Source organism: Rosa chinensis, chromosome 6 (assembly GCF_002994745.2).
Source record: "Rosa chinensis cultivar Old Blush chromosome 6, RchiOBHm-V2, whole genome shotgun sequence".
Classification (NCBI taxonomy): Eukaryota; Viridiplantae; Streptophyta; class Magnoliopsida; order Rosales; family Rosaceae; genus Rosa; species Rosa chinensis.
In genome coordinates, this window is record NC_037093.1 from 27,719,706 (window position 1) to 27,742,307 (window position 22,602).

The 22,602-nt window shown below is 39.9% G+C and overlaps 1 protein-coding gene across 1 annotated transcript; it reads right to left on the minus strand.

Moving 5' to 3' along the window:
• Positions 1-16,272: 16,272 nt before the first annotated feature.
• LOC112172025 (rop guanine nucleotide exchange factor 3-like) lies at positions 16,273-19,801 on the minus strand. The gene is made up of 7 exons (XM_040508507.1): positions 19,763-19,801; positions 19,303-19,341; positions 19,135-19,209; positions 18,907-19,023; positions 17,137-17,290; positions 16,882-17,011; positions 16,273-16,351 (listed from the first exon to the last, which is right to left on the minus strand). The coding sequence occupies exons 1-7, from the start codon at positions 19,799-19,801 to the stop codon at positions 16,327-16,329; spliced, it is 579 nt and encodes a 192-aa protein (XP_040364441.1). The 3' UTR covers positions 16,273-16,326.
• Between the last annotated feature and the right edge of the window lie 2,801 nt (positions 19,802-22,602).

The window sequence follows — 22,602 nt, forward strand, 5'->3', positions numbered from 1 at the left end:
CAAAACCCTAGGAGCAGAGATAACCGCATTGGGCTCCTCAGATTTAGCCCCAGAATGCGTAATCAATCCACACTGAGGACATCTCCCTTTGAGATGTTCAAACTGGAACTACAGAATAGGCTCTATGCCTGGGGCCAGAAAAACCCTTCTCTCAAGAATAATCGGTTTGAAGATGTCATGAGAGAAGAAAATTCAAACGACACCTTTTCGAAACTCTCTCTTATCGTAGTCCAGATAACCACCCAGCAAGTTTCCAATGAGGATGAAATTGTCAGGTTCCTCGTAGAGAGGACGGATGTCAGAAACCCTAACCCACATCCTAACATGCTTCAGAGGGACTTCAGCGATGGGAAGAACACCATCATACTCCTCCAGACTCTATCAAAGCACCACACACCGCTCCTAAGCACCTTGTTCCGATCCCGGACCGAATCAAAGGAAAACAGGAACCGGTTGTCAGTCTTCTCTTGAATCCTAAAGTCCTTCTCCACCATCCACATCCGGAAGAGATGCGATTTGAAAGCATTAGAGTTAATAGGTTTACGGGTGAGAGGTTTCCCTAAAAGAAAAGATTGAGAAGATCGACGAACAGGACCTCCTCCAATCTTCCCCAGATCCGGGGCATTACCCCCTTCAGCAAAAGCCAGAGAGGCTGCAAAATTGACAGTGACGGCGTCGATTGAAGCCATTGAGGAAGCGAAGAAGTGAAGGCGGCAAAAGTCGCCTACTAGATAGGTAGCAGGGTTTAGGGAGAGAGCCGCTAGGTTTCGAGAGAAAATCTCGCTAGAGTATTGTTTAATTTGTCAGCAGATTCAATTGTGCATGTGATAAAGCAACATGGGCACAAAGTATCTGCAGTTGTATTAGCTTGTCCATAGGAATAATGAAGTAGGATTTAGAGCATTGCTTCATCATTCACTAAGAACAAGTTCACCCGTTGAGGCAAAGTTATGAATAGTGGGTAAAGGCGTGAAACATTGTTGACTCACTTTTTAATACTTGCTTTCATTTAGATCAAAGTCAGGGTTAGGGCAAAATTTTTTTATTTTTTGCATTATAATTAATTATTCAAAACTAGAATGGATCATGCAAATAAGGAAGAAATGAGTCGGGGAGAACGATGACTCATTTAATTTTGGAATTTTTGGGGTAGGTTTATGTGGTAGCCGTGCTAGAAAGCACTTGTGGACTTGCTCTAATGTCACTATATACTCTTCCCATAAACAAAGTATATCTAGAGCTAGACTGTCTAAGGCCCAAATTAGCACCGGTTATGTTGTGTAAAAAACTGTATAAGTTAAGTAGCAAAATAAAAAGCTTAATTCAAAAGTTAGCACAACTTACGTTGTATAAAAGGATGCCTAACAAAAGAGATTTTGTCCATTTACCCAATTTCTAGGAATTTTTTTTCCACTTACCCAATTAAGTTTTTTTTTTAAGAGTTAAATACTGTTTACTCCCTATACTTGTAGGGTTTTATCGTTTCAGTCCCTGACATTCGAATTTCACCTAAAAACTCCTCAAACTCTCAATTTCCTCCCAATTAGTCCTTGCCGTCAAGCTCTGTCCAAATTGTCCGTTAAATTGCTGACCTGGCATCCATTTCACTCCAAAATGTCTATTTTACCCTCACTGATTATTTAAAAAAAAAAAAATTTCTCTCTGTTTTTTTTTTCTTCCTTTTTCTTTTTATCCCTTCTTCTTCCACCATGTCTCCTCCTCTCCATCTTCTTCTTCCAAAATCCCTAACCAAACCATCCTCATATTCTTACCTTCCCCTCAATCAAATCAAATCCCTATCAATACTAACCTCAACCTAAACCAAATTGATCAAATCCAACAAAGTCCAAATCTTTACAACTCCTCAGATTTTTACCTTCACGAATCAGTCCAGCCCGATCCCGGTTCCGATATGTCTTTGCAGGGGAAGCGGCCGGAGCGATCCGAGTCGTGGCTAGGGGACGAGGAGGTCGTGGTGGTAGTGGTGGAAAAAGTAAACAGTAGTGGTCTATTTTACCCTCATTGTTCCCTTACCTAAAACACTCCAAGGAAGTCTTCCCTAATACCCCATCAAGTTTTTTTTGTTTTGTTTTTTTTTTTTGAGACTATTTTACCCTCACCCTTTTGTTACTTAGAGAGAGAGAAAATGGAAGAGAAAGAAACCATAGGAGACTTCGCTGGAGCCCGGTCACCGGTCTCCGAATTTCGGCCATCTTTTGCTAGAATACGGTCACCGGCGCGGGAATCCTGTCACCGGCCACCAGACTTCTCTGAAAATCTCGCATGAGGTCCCCAAAGAGGTCATCGGAGATCTCATAGGTCGCGGAAGAGGTTTATTGCCCCCAAATACACATCTATTGGGGGGCAATAGAGGTTTATGAAACCTCGCCGGAAGTCTCTAAAGAGGTTGTTGTAGATCTCATATGGGCCTGGAGAGGTTTATCGTCCACTGAATAAACTTGTATTGCCCCCCAATAGACGTATATTGCCTCCTAATAGAACTTTCGGTCGCTGGAATGAGAACTAATCTCCCTAAATTTAGACAAATAAAACTTTGATTAAGGAAAAAAAAGAGAAGATTACATCAGTTCAAAACATTTATTACCCTCCAATAGACGTCTATTGCCCCTCAATACACCTGTATTGCCCCCCAATAAAACTTTTTTTTCCCTTTTTTCTTTCCTTCTCGGCCTTCTGCCCCATTTTACCAAAAAAAAAAAGAACAGATTGTGTAATGAAAACAAGACCAAATTAGATGATGGAATTCTTTTCAAAGCTGTGCATGTATAAAACAAGAATTGTAAAAAAAAAAAATTTCTTTCACTTTCGGAGCCCACAGTATACTAAAAAAAAATATATGATTTGGCCACCCAGAAAATGCTGTGGGCACCAAATCGGAGCAAACCACCTAGAAATCGGGTGCAGCTCAGGGATCCAAGCTCGGCCTCTGTTTCTGTACTTCATCTTCTCGTAAAATAGCAAAAGCGTCAATTCCAAAGCAGCAGCACCTCAGAATTCGAAAGATGATGTGGAGACTCAGCTTCTCGCCGGTTCTTCGAAGCTTCGACTCCGAGATCACCTACCAGTGGCGACCAGTCCTCATCGCCTACCAGCTCCGATTCCTCGTCGCCTACCAGCTCCGACTCCGAGATCACTTGCCAGCGGCGGCCTGTCCTCGTCCCCTACCATGTCCGACTCCTCATCGCCTACAAGCTCTGACTCCGAGATGGCCTACCAGCGGCGACCGGTCATCTTCGACCTCATCTCGCCGTCTGCCATCTAGACAAGAGAGAGAGAGAGAGAGAGGGCCACATGTAATTAATTAATTAAATCAAGGGCAAAACTATTATTTTACTATAAACAGGATAAATGGGAATAAAAATCTGTTGCTGGGGTAAGTGAGATAATTTTTGCTCATTTTGGTACTTTGGGTCAAGGACCCTTAACAAAAATATATCTAGAGCTAGACTGTCTAAGACCCAGATTAGCACCTAGAGCTAGACCATGTAAGGCCCAGATTAGCACATCTTATGTTGTGTAAAAAGCTATTTAACTAACTTACAAGTTTGGTAAGAAAAAACATTTTGGTAAAATGTAATAAAGAAGCTTGTGGGTTTAGTGTCCATTTAGGAAATTTTTTTTTAGACCCTCAACTTATGGAAAAAATTTTAAGGACTATTGTCCTTACGAAAATGTTCACCTGGTTAGTTATTGACCAAGAAAATAATGCTCAACCACCCTTGGATGTAAATCCAAGGGCAGAGAGAATTATTATTAAGTTGAGGTGTTTTGTTATCCACCATTGGATGTAAATCTAAGGGTTGTTGAGCATAAATTCTTTGGTCAGCAACTAACCAGGTGAACACCACTGATTGTCCTTATGGGTCAAAGGACCCTAATTATCTAAGGAAGACATGGCTCCCACAGAAAATGATGGCTCATTAATGTCATGTTAATTTTAGAATTTTTTGGGTAGGTCTATATATGTGGCAACCGTCATAATACTTCATATAGACAAAGTATATCTAGAGCTACACTATCTAAGGCCCAAATTGGCACAGCTTAGGTGCGGTGGGCTTAGGCGGGAATTTATATTATTTTAATTGTACTATGCAACATATAGATAAGTGAAATTAAAATAAAAAATTATAGTTAGTAGCAATGTTTTAAAATGCTAAGGCGTGACTCAAGACGTTTTCACAAAGGCGTAAGCCTTAAAATCAATTGAATAATTTTAGGTCAATTTATCATTATCAATTGAATAATTTTAGGTCAATTTATCCTTATCCCTTATTTTCAATTATTTTGAAGGTCTGATTGATGAGTCCTAATTGATTTATCCAGGTCCTTATTTTCTTTTCATTTTGCTTTCAAAAAGGGAATTTTTCTTCCATTAATTTATATCCTTTAGGATTCTCCAATCCTATTTACGGGAATCTCAAACCTAGAAAAGAAGACTGCTTAGACGGATTCCATTCCAAAGTAATAATGATGGCGGAAAGAGAGATAGAGGATTTTTTTTTTTTTTTTTTTTTTTTTTTTTTTTTTTTTTTGTGAAAGAAGGGCTGGTGCAGCTGCCCTCAAGTCTTAATTAATGAAATTGCCGAATACAAGGAGTGGGGGACATTGGGCCTAAATCCCTGATTACAATAAGCATCTAGAGGTCCCGAAATAATATTAGGCGACTCTACAAAATACATGTATTCTAACAAGCACCAATTAGCAAAGAGTGCACTGCTGGCTACTCCATTACAACGAAGCATAATTACTAAAATCGCAGCTTTCCTACTATGTTGCCGCGGGAAAATAAATCCGACGACACTTAGTTTCATTCTGCCACTAGGAGGTTGCGACCATTTAACAATGGATTGCCTCCTCACTAGGCCAGACAAGGCACTAAGAGTGCAGGCACGAACATTTAGCCCGACTAGCCCTACAAGATACATGTAGGGATTTATTTCACGCCAAAGGCGAGACAATAATACTAACCAAATAAAATAAATAAAAAAACATAAATAATAAATCCATCCCAGGCCAGGCCCAAAAAATGGGCCCAAGCCCAAGCCTCATCCAAGGAAACAGGAAGACCACATGTCGTCAGCCAAGCCTGGTCCAAACCCACTGTCGCCGGACCGCCGAGTGTTCCGCCCAGCCAGAACAGGCAGATCGTCGCCAAACCTCCATCACCGCGCCATGGATAAGCATTGCTTCTGCCAAACAAAGCCTTCCCCAGATCAGATTCGAGGAATCCAACCTGGATTGGATCTGTCCGATCAAAGCCCGACCAATCTGCCGCGATCCAGTCACCCCCCAGCAGCCTCCAACCATTCAACATGAGTTCCTTACGTAGATCAGACCCGCGAAGGACAAACCAGAAGTCGACCGCCGCCGCAATCTCCCCTCTCTTCACTGCCCAAACCAGCACCTCGATCTCCCTGATACGAACACGACAATCGAGGTACCCGACCTCTCCCTAGACCCACATGGAGTCGACAAGGCCCGTCCGACGATGGCGAAAGGGCTCGCCACCGGACAGGGTTAAGAAAACTCTCATTTCTCTCAGGCGCGTGTAAGGTAATAATGGCGCAAGAGCTTTGGAACTTTTGGATCCCTGAATTTTACGAGCTGGATTGCAGCAGCGGTTCATCAGGCGTACGCCTTCACCTTGTTTTTACTTATGCGCTTGGCTACCGAAACAGAGGCGTTTAGAAGGGAAAATCAAGCTTTTCAGGCCTTCAGGCGCCCTTTTTAATTCATTAATTAGTAGTATAGTTGATTGGAAAGATTGGAAAAAAGTTAAATATATAATGAGTACTTACAATGAAAAGTCATTTTTAGTATTTGATAAAAAATAAATAAATATTTTGAACATTTTTAAAAACCGGCCTACCTAGGTGCTTCTCAGACTAATCGAGGAGGTTGGCCACCGCCTAGCGCCTAAGCAGCTGCGCAGGGGGGATTTTTTGGAGACTGGTTACACATATGACCATTTTGTGGATAATTTTTTATTTTATTTTTCTAATTCAAGGGAGCACAAACAACCCAAACCCCAAAACGAAAACAAAAACAAACCCAAGTAATAGGGGTCATCATGGGCCGGGCTAGGGCTGGCCCTACCCTAGTCAAAGTCAACAAAATTTAGGGCTGGGGCTTAAATATGTTAACCCTTACCCGCCCTAAAAGCCCGATCTATTAGGGCCGAAAGGGCCGGGTCTAACCGACCTTCCGAATAGGGCCGAAAAGGGCCTTATTTTGTTTAATAAAAAAAAAACTTACATTATTTTTTTTCCTCAAAATGTGGCTCGATGGTTATATAGGTAATATAAGACATTGTTTTTAGTTGATCATATTTAATATGTGTGTGTGTGTGTGTGTGTGTGTGTGTATAGGAATTAACTTATAACAATTTTTTTTTTGACAAAGTAATTATATGGATTTCATTAATATGGTAAGGCCAGAATGACCATTACATATCTTTTCACTACCATGTACAGATAGTCAAGAAGTTGTGATGTAAAACACACCACGATGATACATAGTCTAGATCATTCATTCAAACAAGTCATGTTCACTTATTCTAGTGAGCCTATGTACTATGAAGCAAAGCATAGTAATAGGCAACATACCCTAAAGGCTACATCTTTTCCTTGCCCTTTGAGCTAGGGCTAGTCGGCTTTTCCGAGTGGAGATAGGAAAGCACATCTTCAGCAAAGACCTCTTTCTTTGGCTTGGGAGGATGCTTGTTTCGGGACCCTAATGGCCGGCCCCGTTTCTTTTTGAAAGTGGAGTCATGGGAGACATCTCCCCTAGGCATCATGACTTGTGCAGGAACCAACATTCCACCTGGTGTTTCTACTAGTCCCAATGATTTGGCAGAAAGCTTGATTGAGGCAGCAAGCATCTTCATCTTCTTTGTTGGTGCGGATGAACCGTTGTGGCCAACTACAAGATGCCCTAGTATGAGCTTTAGTTTCTTAGGAGAGGCATAGGGAGAGCCAGGCCTTCCTCGCTTCAAGGGAGACTGTTCGGCACTAGGTACTAATGCAAGCTGCTTGTTGGCTTCCTCTGGGGTTTGCAGATTGGCATGACGGACAACCAGAGGTTTGCGCAATTTGGAGGTAGAACCAGAGCTAAACAGACTTCGTGCCACAGGAGACAGAATGGGCGTTTGGATGCCTTGAAAACGAAATGCACCTCCATTGAAATTGCAGTGCGCAAAACCTGCAAAAGAACTAGGCAACTCCACCTTGTTTTCAATCAGTTTTGAATCCAAGCGCAGTTGAGCGTTCTTACCTACGTACATGCATTCCCCATTCTCATGAAAGATAAGACTGCAATCTTGACAACGACCAAGCAGATTTTCAAAATAAAACGAGATTTCCTCAATAACCCCTGGCGTGAGCTTTAGGGTTTTCGTCAGGAAGAAGGGTTTGGCAATAGGGTGTGCCACATGAACCCTAATGTCACCTGTTGCCTTGAACAATTTCTCATCCCACTCCAGAAACCTGCTTGCAATCGAAGCAACATTCACAATTGTATTCTTTACCTCTAAGGCTGGCGGTATGTTATGCAGGTTCACCCAAAAAAACAAATCATGCATCTGAATTGCAGTAGGGGATTGCAATCCATCATACTCATGGATGATGACTGGTGCACGCTGAAAATACCAGGGCCCGCCTCGCAGGACCTTGTTCCTGTCCTTGTGCAGATCAAAAGATATCATAAAGCGCTTCTGCGCTCTTTCCTGCACCTTGAATGTAGCGTTGAGAGCCCAAATACGCTTGAAATGACGCTGCAAATCCGATGCAGTAAACGGCTTTGGCGTGAGAGGTCGAGCCAGGAGGTATGCCTGAGAACCTCGCCTGGTATCTGCTCCTGGCATCTTTGAAATATCCACCACATCGTCGCCTAGGAAAGCTAGCGACGATGCAAAACTTGCTGCAACATCATCTATCGTTGCCATGGAGAGAGGGATCGAGAAGCAAATATGAGAGTTCTAGGGTTTTGGGGCGTCAGAGCGGCGCCTAGGGTTTTTGGAAGTAGTCCTATTGTAACTTATAACATTTATTAATATTAGTTAAGGTGGTTATATTCAATTAACTATCTCTCTAAATCTCCTAATATTAATTGTTATGTAACAAAGAAAAATAAAAACTAAAGAAAACAAAGCTTAAGAAATCAATTACAAAGAAAGAGATAAATTGCATATTATAGAAAAAAGAGAAACATAATTAAAAAATAGAAAAAATAGAAAATTATTAGGGCTTATTCGGGCGGGCCTAAAGGGCCGAGCCGGGTTTCATTCTCATGGCCCATACCCTACCCTATTTTAAAAAGGGTCCGGCCGGCCCGCCCTAATGCAAGGGCCGGGTCGGGCTTCAGCCCTACCGGCGGGGCGGGTTTAGGGCCTAAGGGCTAAATGATGACCCCTACCAAGTAATCATGCCTAACAACAGTTGGAAGGCAAGAAAATAAAAGAACAGTACAGATTCAAAGAGAAAATTGGGACATCCAAGCAGACAATAATACCCTGAGCACCCAAAAAACTAGAAAATAGAGAAGAAGCTACTGTAATTCGGTGGTGTAACTGCTTGCAGATTGTTGCCTAAAACAGATAGATCTATAATTAGGAAGTAGTAGTGATCAAGACCTCGTCAAATCTTCATTCAATTCAGCGTAAAGGAGGTAGTGTTGAGTTAATTAAATCAGTTGTATTGAGTTATTTTGTTTGGAAAGATCCTAACTCATCAACACAACATAATCTTTTAACCTTGGACATCATCCAATGTGTAGTTTAGTATCATCCATTAAGGTTAACTGTCATAGCGTTTATTTCTTAATGTGATACAAAGTCAGAGCGTTAGTTTTTATTTTTTATTTTTTATTCTAAAGTGCAACTTCCACGAACAATTTTTTTTTCTTTTGAAATTAAGAGTTTGGTGTGGTTGCTCTCAAGCCTCCTCGATTAGTGAAAATACTGAATACAATTTGGTTGGGAGGGGGAGGCCTAGGTAGCTAAACCCCAAATTACATTAATCAATGGAAGAGTATCCCTAATGCATGATAATAGGAGCCTCACTAATCCTACAATAAGAGATTTCTACCAATATTTTTTTTTTTCTTAAAATAGGGCCAGTACGGCTGCTCTTAAGCCTTGATCATTAATGGAACCGCATAATACATGAGAGAGGGGGGGGGGGGGGGGGGGGAGACATTCTACCAATATTTTGTTAAAAAGAAATGTCTTGGCACCAAACTAAATGGTAGCACCAAATGTTTTGCCCATTTTATGATTTGATCGACTTATGTGATTTATTTATTTACATTTTTTTCCTTTATAGAGTAATTATATGATTTAAAAAATGTTTTTTTTTGAAAGGATGATTAGAAATGTTAGATTATAACAATTTAAACAATGGTGTTCACCTGGTCCGTGACTGACTAAGGAAATTATGCTTAATCACTTCTGGATGTAAATTCAAATGGTGGTATTATTTTTTTTTATGTAAATTTTAAAATTGAGGATTAGTGTAACGCCCCGAACTGCACCTCTCCAACTTGAGCATGTCACAGTGCCGCGTTTCTCTAAGACATAAACCGAAAGTTCGATTTACATCCTAGAAACCCGCAAGGCATTTTGTTTTATAATGATTTTCGTAAAATGTACAGCGGAGATTTCAAAATACTTTTGAGGTGAAAACTTCTTAAAATTATTAAATTCACTTTGTTCTTCTAGAACACGTCATTTTCAAATAGTCAAGGAATAATGGATTTAACAACCACAACAAACAGCCAACAAGAAGTTCTGAGATAACTAGTGTCAAGAAATAAAAGTCGAGAGAAACATCCGGAACCTGATTTCCTTTATGAAGAGTTCTTGAATCCAGCACACCCAATTCCGTCCACCACAATCCTGTTACCAGTGCACAGTACTTGCAACCACACTATTGTAGGGGTGAGCGTTCGTCCTTAATCTTAGCTTTTTAAGATTAGATTTCTAATAATTTTTTATATTCCACTATAAGAAAGAAAGAAGAAAAAAAAACTCAAAATATATTGTTTTTAGTATATTATTGTGAGATTAATCTTTATTAATATAATGAAGATTTAGTATCTATTATTCTTTCCTTCATTCTATAGTTGTATTATTATGAGATTAGTCTTTATTAATAAACATATATTTAATATTTAGAAAAAATACTTATGTCAAAACAAGGATATAATGTTTTGTTTCATTATTTTGACAATATAAAATAAAACATTGGTGGAATTGCCATGAGATTTTAAATAAAAAGGTCTCATATTCAAATCTCATCATTGTATTTTTCTAATATTTTTAAAAACAAAATGAAATTTTGTGTTTGTAACGGGCCGGCCCACAATATGTCGTGCTCGGGCCGGGCCAATGGGCCAATATTCTTAGGCCCAGCCCGACCCGTTATTCTAACGTGCTCGGGTCGTGCCGTGCCACTAACAGGCTTGGGCCGTGCAGGGTCGCTTTTAAGCGTGCTGGGCCCGTGCCGTGCTCGTGCTTAGTGGCCCGTTTGCCACCTCTACCCAAAACCGATGCATGAAACACAAATAAATACGGCTCCATATATTACCTGATGGCTGGTACTGTAAACCCACTACACGATCTTATCTCGAATTAATAAATAACCAGGTAAGCGTAGCTACACACATGGAACCGAGTCGTCTTTGCGATCGCTCACCGTCCGACCGGTGTAGCTAACCCTTTAGAGGTTAAGCGGATCGAACCCAAGGAAGTCAGTGCCACCCTTCACTCTCAAGCCATCACACATTCTCTCACGGTTTGGTTAGTATGCATTGCATTTTAATGTAATCAAGCCATTCAACTCATCATGCATCACCATTAAATTAAATATGAAAACAACTAACCAAGTGAGTCCCAAATCCCCTACCTAGATTCCGAAGCTTTACCATTTCACGTTGTCCTAAATTCACAAACCTTCCGTTCCTACGGTAACTGGAGTCATAATTTCCAACATATCAATCGTTAATAATCTATGGAATTACTATTTATAGTCTCAATGATTAATAAATCATCCAACCAACTTTTCCTTGTTTGACCAGGAGTTAACCATGGTTTGACCCATGTTTGACCAATCACGACTAATAACCATTTTTGACCAATTACAAACTATATCAAGACGTTTCTCAAATCAACACAATTTCATTTTCAATTAGGTGCACCTCAAAAATTACTAAGGGCACCCAATATCAACAATAGTGTCACGCCCCTAATTTTGAATAAATAAATTCAAATCCGAAACGTGAAACTTAACAAGCACAAGAAAACACATAGAAATTTTTTCATATAAATTAAGCAACTATACCAACTGAGCTCACAATGTCAATACTGACTCGTTCTTTAGAGTCACATACTACATTACAAAGAGTTTACAAATTAAACTGAACAACAATTCAATAAGTAAGCTCACCCACACTCTCTCACTACACAGCGGAAGATTTAAACTAAAAAGTACCTTTCGACGTCCACGCTACCGAACGTACAGCTCAGATTCGACGACGATCACTCGATATTCTAACCTGCACAATAAACCCACACCATGGAATAGTGCACTGGGTTGCAACCAACAAACCCGGTAAGCTTTTCAAGCTCGTATGAGTAATCTTAATTAAAATGACTCACGTCACGCATGCTTATAATTTCTCAGCTCGTCAGATAAATTAAAGCAACAATATTTAGCTCTACAAACACAACCAAACATACAATCGCACTAGGTAAAAATTAGTAATCCCTGCGTAGAAAATTAGTTCAGGGATCACCTAAAATCACACAATTCAATTCATAGCAACTCCTGCATATAGTTTAGTTCAGGAAATTACATTAAAATAAACAATTCAAAAGACAGTAATCCCTGCATATAACTTAGTTCAGGAGATTACATTAAAACAAACAATTCAAAAGACAGTAATCCCTGCATATAACTTAGTTAAGGAGATTACATTAAAAACAAACCATTCAAATAAAACCGAAATCACTAATAAAATCAAACAACTTAAATATAGTAGAAATCACCCTCTCAACTCCATTAAGACGATCCCACAAAATGACTCGTTTTCAAAACTCGACAACTGTACATACCGCCTATATCACATATCGCCAAGCATAAGCAACGACCTCGTAGGTGGGTCCCGCGACATGATTAGTCCGACCTACGATATGCATCCGGTAGACCGACACTCAAGCTACGTTGCCATGGTGGAGGTCGGCCGGTACCTAGCCGGGAGGCCACCCTCCCATGCTCTCCAAAAGGCTTCAAGAGAAGTAAATATGTGTATTATGTCCCATATCGGAAATGTAAACTAGAAGGAGACTTCCTTTAGCTATAAGGGGAAGTCCTCCCCTTCTTAGATGGGGATGAGATCCATGATCCTCACACTTGTATCATTACAAAGGTTACTTGGCCTCACTCATAGTGAAATCTCTAAGTGGACGTAGCCTTGTCTCAAGGGCAAGGTGAACCACTATACATGCTTGCGTCTCTCTCTCTCCATGATGCTTCATACTTAGTTCCCGTATTCTCACGCAGAAACATTGGTGCTAGAAGGAGGGCCCCTAAGTATGGGTATGAACCTCCGACATTGTGCAACAATCATGTACCGGTACCACGAGTCATGTATGGGTACCACGAGCCACCGGGTACATGCAGGACACCTCACCCTGAACCTCCGACCTTGGGTACTTGAGTCAGCGGGTACGCGAACACCCCACACCCTCAACTCCGCTCCCAAGCTTCACTCTTCTCCGGGCCTCCGAGGAGTCAGCGGGTACCACCAAGAATCATGTTACCCCCCCCCCCCCCCCCCCCCCCCCGGGACCATATTCTTCCCGGTGACTATCATCGGGCCAAGTTTCCGATACCACTCTCATGATCACGCTGCCATGCCACCGACCTAGTAGTATATGTCCAATTACATGTAGAGCTAGTCTCGCACATCAAAAAAGCCCAGGAGACTGACTTCTACCTAGAATGCATGGGTACAACTATACAGATCCGTGATCTTCTCTTCTCTGCACCCGGATCTTTATCTCTGCACCCGGCACTCGTACTCACTTCACATCATTCTTAGACCAACGGCAACAACAAACTCATGGGTCTTATGAGCTCTTGGAGGTGGAGAGATCAGAAGCTTTGGTACCTAGAAACGTCAGTCTTGGTCGGCTCTCAAGGTCTCGATCATTGAGCATCACTTCTCAGATATCCAACCTTTATCTCTTGCACCCGGTAACCAACTCCATACCCGACCTGGTCGTGACCTCTCTCACCGGTGTCAACTCAGACCCAACTGAGCGAAGTTCATCATCCCCCTCCATCTGAGAACTCTACGAGTTACGACAAATCCCGGCGACCCATCGAGATTGCCAACCCGTGCGGTATCACTATACGAGACCCGCCGACACAACTCATCAGTCCACCGGAACAACCTTCACTCTCAGACCCACCAGCCCTCACTCATGACCATAGCAGCAACCGGGACACCGAGCCGAGACTCAACCCGGAACATCCGAGATCACTCAATCACTAGTGGCGGCTATCACCCCAAAAAAAAAAAAATCGACAACCCGGATCCTTTCCCATCCCGGACAGTGCGAATCTCCAGCTTAATTTGTTATCAGCCAGCTCAATATCCAATCTGCTTCCGTACCTTGTCAGCACGTCATCTACTGAGCAACGCAAGAGAAACACCCCGGAATTGATCCGTCACCGGCAGCTTCTTCACCCCTTGGTGCGAAACCATCTTGATTCCCGGTCAACATCGTTTGTTCCCGGGTTCACCAACTCATGAACATGAGAAACTCCTCCAAAAAAAAAAAAAAACCTGTTCTTGAACACCCAGACAATTGCCCTTGGCAACCGGGAAGCTGGTGTGGACACCAACCCGTAGAGCACATGCCACCGGGGATCACCTGAACATGTTTTCGACCCGGCACACCAACTCCCACCCGGGAACCCATCGATCTACTCAACCCGGAATCTTCTTTGTCCGGGTACTCGGAGCGTTGCCAGAAGCTCGGAACTTTGTATTACTCCCGGCAGTATACTTTTGCGAGCAAGCAAAGCTAAGTCTTCGCACTTTTACCATTTCTCAAAGTTATCAGTAATCATGTGTGTGAGTGTGTCTGTATGTTTGTTGCTCTTTCAGCAATTACTGCATACTCTGTACGCATGTCTATTTTTCAAAAAACAGCTGCATTGCTCACCGTGTACTAACATTCAAATATAGCTGCCCTGTGTGTCTTATCTCATGAGGATGGAATGGCCCCCTTTCATAAATTTTTAAACTAAACCACCACGTGGTGCACATGCACAAGCATATGCATGCCAAGTCCCATTTATTGGGACAAATATATGATTGTATTAATAATATGCATGCATGTGATTCTTTTCCGTTCATGTCAAGCATGATATTCGTAATGTCAAGTTCAAACACTACATGCCTACATAAACTTATGATTCATGACTTTATAATCAAAGCATGACTATCATCTAGAGGTATCCATGACAAGCATGGCCCTCCTAGAGTTCTACAAAATTATATACACGCAATAACTCTGTACCTCACGTATGCATGACTCTTATCAATTGTCATAACCACATTGATTAGAGCTTTAGCAAATTATCACTCCTGACAATTATATATTTTATCCTAGTCACAACGCATACTAACATGCACAATTATACATAGACATGTGTTCTTTATTGGTGGTCGATCAATTTCCTTATTTTCAAAGCTACAACATATTTCATAAACTATGAGCTATATATTCCTATGCCTATACTTGTTGCAAGAGCATACCTTGGCTCATAATTGCTATTGTGTTCAACATGCACACATGTCCAACTTAGACTCAATAGCACAATTCATAGACTTACCATTCTGCAATTAAACATGATAGATGATATTGGCAGAACATATCTGCTGCACACCAATATAGCACATTTGCATTAGTGTCGGTGCATACCCATGCATATATGTTTATATATGACACAATCTTGTGACTTGTTAAGCATACTACTGATGCTAATTTTCACTAGTGCATAGACACAATTATATGTATGGTGCACTCACAATTTCTTACCATATCAATAGTTGGACTCATGCCACCGTGCATATATATTGTCTTAGCAATTAAGCATGTTAATCTCCATACTCTTCCATCAAGAAAGGAAAAATTTTCAAGCGTGGAGGTAGCTAGGCTCTAACGCCTACAAATAAATTAGTCTTCGTCAGACTCCGCACATAGCCAAGTAACTTGGTCACACATATACATTATTTTCAATATGATACGCTATTCTCTCCCATTTAAATGATGCATGCAAAATAACATGGCCGCAAAATTGTACAAGCATATCATATTTAAATTAGCCAACTGATCTATCACTATGCCAAAATCCTTATCAGACGACAGACAAAAACTGTTGTCTGATTTGGAGTGCCACCGTTGTAGAGCGAGCCGTTGTCTGTTGAAAATTCAGACAACGGTGGAACACAGTTGTCTGATAAATAAACAGGCAACGGGTATGTGTTATAACTGTTGTGTGATGGCTCGACAGATGGCTCGGCAGATGCCATGCGCAGCTGCGCAGCAGTTGAAGCGCTGCCTTCAGACAACAGTGTCAGTTTTAAGTTGTTGTATGTTAAGCGTGCCAGACAACATATTTTTATTTTGTCTGTCGTCTGATTGATCTTCAAACTTCAGTTCTTGGACTATATCTGTTGTGTGATTAACTTTAGGACAACAGAGTTCAATTGATTCTGTTGTGTGATTAACTTTTACGACAACAGAGTTCAATTAATTCTGTTGTGTGATTAACTTTTAGGACAACAGAGTTCAATTAATTCTGTTGTGTGAGTATAAATTAGAAGACACTGATTTGTTAAAAATCGATGTGTGATATGATTGATTACAATGTGTTTTTGTCCTATTTTTGTTACCTGATCATTTTTTTATCAGAATTAGGCAAAATTAATGCTCTATTATTACCTAAATAATGGTACATCTAGATCATTGATCAATTGGGAAGAAAGCACATTGCAAATGCTCAAATGAGTAATCAAACCTATTTCATATATCTCTTAATGTTAAAAGCATTTCCCAAAACCTTATACAACTACGTAAAACATGCCACATATAGAGTTTGTGCAGGAACTTGGTTTCAATAGCCAACATATTGATACAAACTCTTGTCTTCCCACTATTCCAGGAACTTAGTCTGTGCAGCCATGGTGTCAAGCCTTTAAAGTTGAAGCGAGTGGTTTGCAACCAAAGACACCTCAGCCAAAAAAGCCAGTCCAGAACCTATATACAAACAAATAAGCTTTAGAAAGTTGAAATTCCTTTCTATCCATCAGAACACAACCTTCTGCATGCCATCCAAAAGTGCATATATCCAATTGTTATGCCTATGATTTAACTATTGAAAGTTGCAAGTCAAGTTGTCCAAATAGAAGTCATATACATCTCTGAGCTGTATATTAGTCAATTGCTACACTCTTAATATGACTAGAAATTGTACCCGCGCTTTGCTGCGGGTTTCGGAACTACAACGATATTATTTAAGGTCTAAATTCAAAAACATAGAAAATAGAGTTGAAAACTATAGTGTCGTCATGCAGAAATAATTACATTTTCAGTTTTAACAGTTCGTACAAATGAAAAAAAAAAATGAAAAAAGACTATTACTCAGTTTGGAAAAATAATGACTATTACTTAGTTTTAGCAGTCCATATAAATGAAAAACAACGACTATTACTAAGAAGTATCCAACATTATTACACTTACCTATCATATTTGTATTATAAGCATCTGAATTTTCATGGGAAAAGAACCTTTCATTTACAATCACGTCAGAATTTTGTCGATCGTTTCTACTTCCCTCATCACAATAGTTAGATGCATTGTCATTTTCATTATTACTCTCGAACGTCTGATTCTTTTTTATTAACACTGGCTCAGATGCTGCAAACAAAATTTTAGTGATATCAACTATGTTAAATATGTAAATACAGCAGATGAATGCAAAAAGAATTTTATGTAAGTAATTCATCGATATAAACAATTTAAAGTTAATAATATATGGTTACCTTCTCTCCACCTTTTTGATTTTCTTCGACAATCCATGCTCATATTAGCAACATCACCTTCTGAAACTCTCCTTAGTTTCCTTTTTCCACTGTTTGTTGACATCCTTGTATTCAAAGGACGATCATTTATCAATGAAGTTGTACATGATTTTAGCTGGAAAGATGCAAATCACTGATTATTCAAGTAAAAAATCATTCTTAGTCAAAATGTATTACCATTTTGATCATTGTTGTCAAAAATCTGATTGTCTTTGATGATCAATGTCTCAGATGTTGCAAACAAAAGTTTTAATAATGTCAACCATCTTAAATCTATGGACACTAAAAGAAATTCTATGAAAATTACTCATCTACACAAACATTATCAAGTTAATAATACCTAATTACCTTCTCTCCACCTTTTTGATTTTCTTCTACAATCCATGGTCATGTTAGGAATAGTCAGATTCTGATCATTAAGCATTCTTTGTCCTCTCTTTTGACTGTCTCTATTATCGCCTCCTAAAAATTTGCTCTTTTTTCCACTCTATTGACATCACTGTTTTCAAATGGATTTTGTTATCGACTTGTAAGATCATTGATCTAAATTATAAAAGCAAATATCGAAATCAAAAACTCACTTGACAAATGAGCTTCATACATGTATCACAGAGTGTAGTCAATATCTCATGAATGGAAAGGAATTAACGTTAACAACTCCAATAACAAAAATTATAACTTGATGATCACACCACATTGAAAACAGTTCATGATATATATGCCATCATCAAGAACAAACAATAGAATAATCGATTCAAATCATCTCAGAAGCTCTAATATATCCAATAATTAATCAATTACATATGCATGATAGAAAATATAGATTCTAAATTAAAACCTCAGATGCTTTATATATGGTCATATAGGCAAATCAACTGTGGGCAAGTAGCATTGAGCTTGCAATGAAAAATATGGTCTGAAGGCAAATAAACTGCAAAATTCAACTAATCCATGTTCTTCAGCAGCATCATATACAGTACATGCATCTTGTATATTTGATAAAGCTGATCATTTAGGTGAACATGAATAAAGAAAAGCCAAAACCTTATAGAATACAGATGGTATTAAAGAAAGAAATGTTTAACCATTTCTAAATGGTAGTTGAGTTATTGGAATTATGCCAAGCAATATTCAAATTATCAATCAATTTAGCAATCAATCAATGATGAAATTCATAGAAGATGTTTCTTATTTAATCATTACAGAAAACATAGTTATCACCTGTCAGCTATTCCAAGTCTAAATTGGTATCCACATCTATAATGAACAAAGTGAAGGGACATATAAAAGAGTACAGAAATCAAATGTAATTGAACTCGATCAAAACCCAACAACATATAAAAATGAACATTTTAATCATGAACATAAGACTAATCATTACTTAAAACTTTATCGCAGCAAAGATATATCAATGTCTTGGTTTTCAAGTCCATGGCCAATTCATCCTAAAGCTGTTTTATGGATTAATAGGTGTTCGATGAATCATAATCTGAAGCATGTGGCCTAGTAAGGTCAAAACAACGGGGTATCTCTACCTAATTGCCTAATGGAGTGGCCCTGTAATCCTAATATAAATCCTACTACAATAGGGTTGATCTGTCATTGCTAGATTCACTCGTATACATATACCCTATATATATTGATGACAGTTGTCATAAGCAATTCCATAAACTAAACATGGAAGAAACTATTAATGCTTAACAGACAGATCTAGAATCCAGTAGCTGGTACCTGAGGTGATGGGAGCCACCATCTCTTGCTCTGACCTGGAGTTCTGTTTCGTCCTTCTGCCCTGCTACCACCTTCTACATACCCAAACTCAGTATCCACCATTGAATCAAGTGTTTCCTGCCAAATTGAAGATTAATGAGGTGAACAGAAATTATCAGTTAATGTAAGCCAGGAAAAGAAAAGAAAAAAAGTGCTATGAACATTGCTGGCATATAAGAGGCCACCTACAATAAGCATCGAGTCCAACTTCTTAAGTGCTGGAAGATTGATGTGTATATCTGCACGAGCTTTCAGAATCATAATCTGCACAAACAAGAATCAAATACAAATTGCGATATACATTATATATTATGCATATTGACAGTCTAATGTAGAGCTAATTGAAGTGAAAGATACCTCTACTGTCCGGCCATTAGCACCATTTTGCCATTCAACCTGTTTTTCCAAGATATGACCCAGGTATTAAGACAGAAGAAATTGAATAGAAAATTGAATAGACAGATCTATATCGATGAGATTTGTAAAACAGAAAGTAGATCAGTAAGGCTTATCAAACCAAGAGATTTGACGGAATAGAAAAAGAACAAAAATTGCCAATTATCGCTAGGAAGAACATGAAAAAGAATCATACCCAGAAATAAGCAGTGGGACTTCTTGAAATTGTGCAATCTCGCCGAGAGTTCACCTGAAACTAGTAGTGGATATCGGGTATTCTTCTACAAAACCCTAGATTCACGGCTGTTCTTAAGCAATCTTCTGCAAACCATCTTCCACCGCCCTTTCTCGCCTTTTCGGGAGCCTCAATAATAAGCTCGTTTTCTGGCAACTCGCCCAAATCTTGCCATCAGAGGATGACCGGCGGCGCTGCTTGTTCTTCATCAAGTTCCTGGCCCATGGTTGTGCAGTGTAAATCCGACTAATTGTGGAGACAAGAGTTAGGTCAATGAAATTTGGGTTTCAAATTGAGGGTTCGACCAATAGAGATTTGGTTGATTTCGGGGAATCTGAGATTGGGGTTTCCCTATTTGGGATTTCAGAATGAAAGAGAGAGGAAGACTATGATTTCTGGGTAAAGAAGAGAGCGAGAGAAGACTGAGAGTGAGACAGGGAGAGGAGCGATCTGAAGAGAGAGAGAGAGAGAGAGGACAGAGATTTCACGAGAGAGATGGGGAGCTGTGAGTGTTGGGCATCTTGAGAGGAGATCGAGAGGTAATGAAAAACAACAAGGCACTAACTTTGTTTAAATGCGCCCTCTGTTGTCTACGCAGTAAGCAATAGCTTTGTTTTTTTTTTTTTTTTTTTTTTTTTTTAAGTTACTCAGACAACGTATAGATACATTTACGTTGTCTGAATTGCTACATAGCTGAGGGAACAAAAGATGAAAATTTCCCGCTTGTGCAAATCAAAATGCCAGTTTTGGCGCTTAGGCTAGGCATTTCTCATTCACACAACAGAGATAGTTCATTATGTTGTAGGAAGTTGCAAGCATGACAAACCATTGAAGCCAAATTTTCTTGTTTTGGGGGGAATGAATGTCATTTTGGAGACTTCTCCAAATTATGCCACTTACTTGCACAACGGCACATTTAAAACCATTGTATGATGATTTGCAAGTATACTCCTACAACACAAATAACTAAACTGTTGTACAATTTAGTGGCATCTAGGGTACAATTCGGAGCCAAATTTGAGTCCATCTAGGAGGGAAATCTGCCGCAATTTTTTTTTTGATTCACACAACAGATTATTCTTGTAACCGTTGTGCAATGACCTTCTAAACAAAAACTTCAGAATTTTAACCACCTTATACAACGGAAGTTTAGTAAACATGTTGTGTGATTGACTTTTCTTCATCACACAACACTTTTTTTTTTTTCGTTGTCTAAAAAGTGTAGTGTGATGCAGTTTTTGGCATAGTGTATATAGATAAGTCGCTAATCACTTATTTATTTTCGAGGAAATATGTATTTACGCAACCGGATACCCTCTTGCACGGACAATGGCTAGCAAACTATTGATGGTCATTATCCATTCACATGGAGCGTCATGCTTGGACAACTCCAACATGATTTGGTACTTATATGTTGACTCCAATTTCAATCTACTCCAATCGGCATAAGATAAGTCACAATATCTCCTTTTTACGCTCTTTCAATTTGAGCTAATATATGCAATGTTTTACATGCTTCATAAATGATTATTAAAATCTAAGCATGCCTACAAATGTGATAGTTTCGATATCATATCCACAAATCAATTAAATTGCTACATATATACATATGATACTAAGTGTAACATACGGCACTTACAATCCTCGCCTGGAGCGCGGTACCCCCAAGGGGTAAGCCAAGGTCAAATCCTTGCATAAAACCCTCCAACCATGCGAGGTACCCAACGGGGTTAGAAGGTACAAGCCCTCATTCTACCCGGGGCCACGTCACCGGGTAAAGAAGGCCTACAGGCCTTCATTCAACCCCATTGGGTTAAGGAGGCTCATGTCCTCACGTGACCTCACCAGGTCACGAGGTACAAGCCCTTATTCTACCCGGGGTCATGCCACCAGGTAAAGGAGGCCTACAGGCCCTCATTCGACCCCACCGGGTTAAGGAGGCTCAAGCCCTCATAAATCCTCTACTCAAGCGAGGTATCCCAACAGGATCACTAAAGGGTAGCTTCCTTACATAAGCCAAGGTCGAGTCCCTTGCTTTTGAGTCATCTCACCTCCCGAGCGTTCTCTACACTTGAGGGACTTATTCATACCACTTATCACAAGTGGAGGTAGTACCCGACCAGGACTATCATTGAGCTTCACGCTCATACTTTCCAGGTATCTCCAAACATCATGCCTATGCTTCACCGGTACGTGTGAGTTTCATGTTCTGGTCTATTAATGAAAATATTGAATTTTTCACCTATTATTGATCGCAACAATTAAATTCTTTTTACATCCCATTAATAAGACCATAGGACAAAACTCACACAACCTATCACCCGCTCGACATGAGCGAACTCAACTCTTATACTCCCGTCGCACATGAGCCAAACAATCAAGTTGTGGCTTATACGTTTGGGTTAATTAAGTTAGAGTTCCTTCGTCTAACCTATACTTGGGGACCTATCATGGTCACGCCATAGTCTCGCTAGTATGGCCAATAGTTACTACAATACCGGAGCTCTATGCTCAGCCTCACGGGCATCCTCGAGTGTAACCTAAGTACTAACTACGTGACTTGGGGGACTCGGCGAGTAATAACACTCCCGGTCCTAACACATATGCATCATATGCATACAACATATACATATCATTATGTACATGTCATCGTGTTCATCACACATCTATGCATCATATGCACTTCGTTATACTATCACAACCACATACGTTTTCGAATTGTACCCCGTATGTCAACACTACATAATACGTGCACACACAATGTGTAACAACATCTCATATAAACATTCATGCACCTCGATGCATTTGACTCAAATGTCACTTAGATTGCCCTAGCGCAATCAATATGCTCTTTATACACTCTTATCTTAATTGCAGGTACTAGCTCGATGATGAGCCCCCCGTGGCACCAACCTGCTATGGAACACTTGACAAGCCCGGAAGAGTCCCTCCATACTTGAGGAGTTGGGGGACTAGTATGGGTATGGCGTTCAACAAGGTCATCACTCATACTTGGCGGCATCATA

Coding starts and splice junctions, on each gene's coding strand:
- LOC112172025 (XM_040508507.1), bottom strand. CDS start 19,801: ATGGGCCAGGAACTTGATGAAGAACAAGCAGCGCCGCCG. Junction 17,291..18,906: donor GGTGGCTCCCATCACCTCAG/GTACCAGCTACT, acceptor GCATCTTTCCAG/CTAAAATCATGTACAACTTC. Junction 16,352..16,881: donor GACGTGATTGTAAATGAAAG/GTTCTTTTCCCA, acceptor GTTTGTATATAG/GTTCTGGACTGGCTTTTTTG.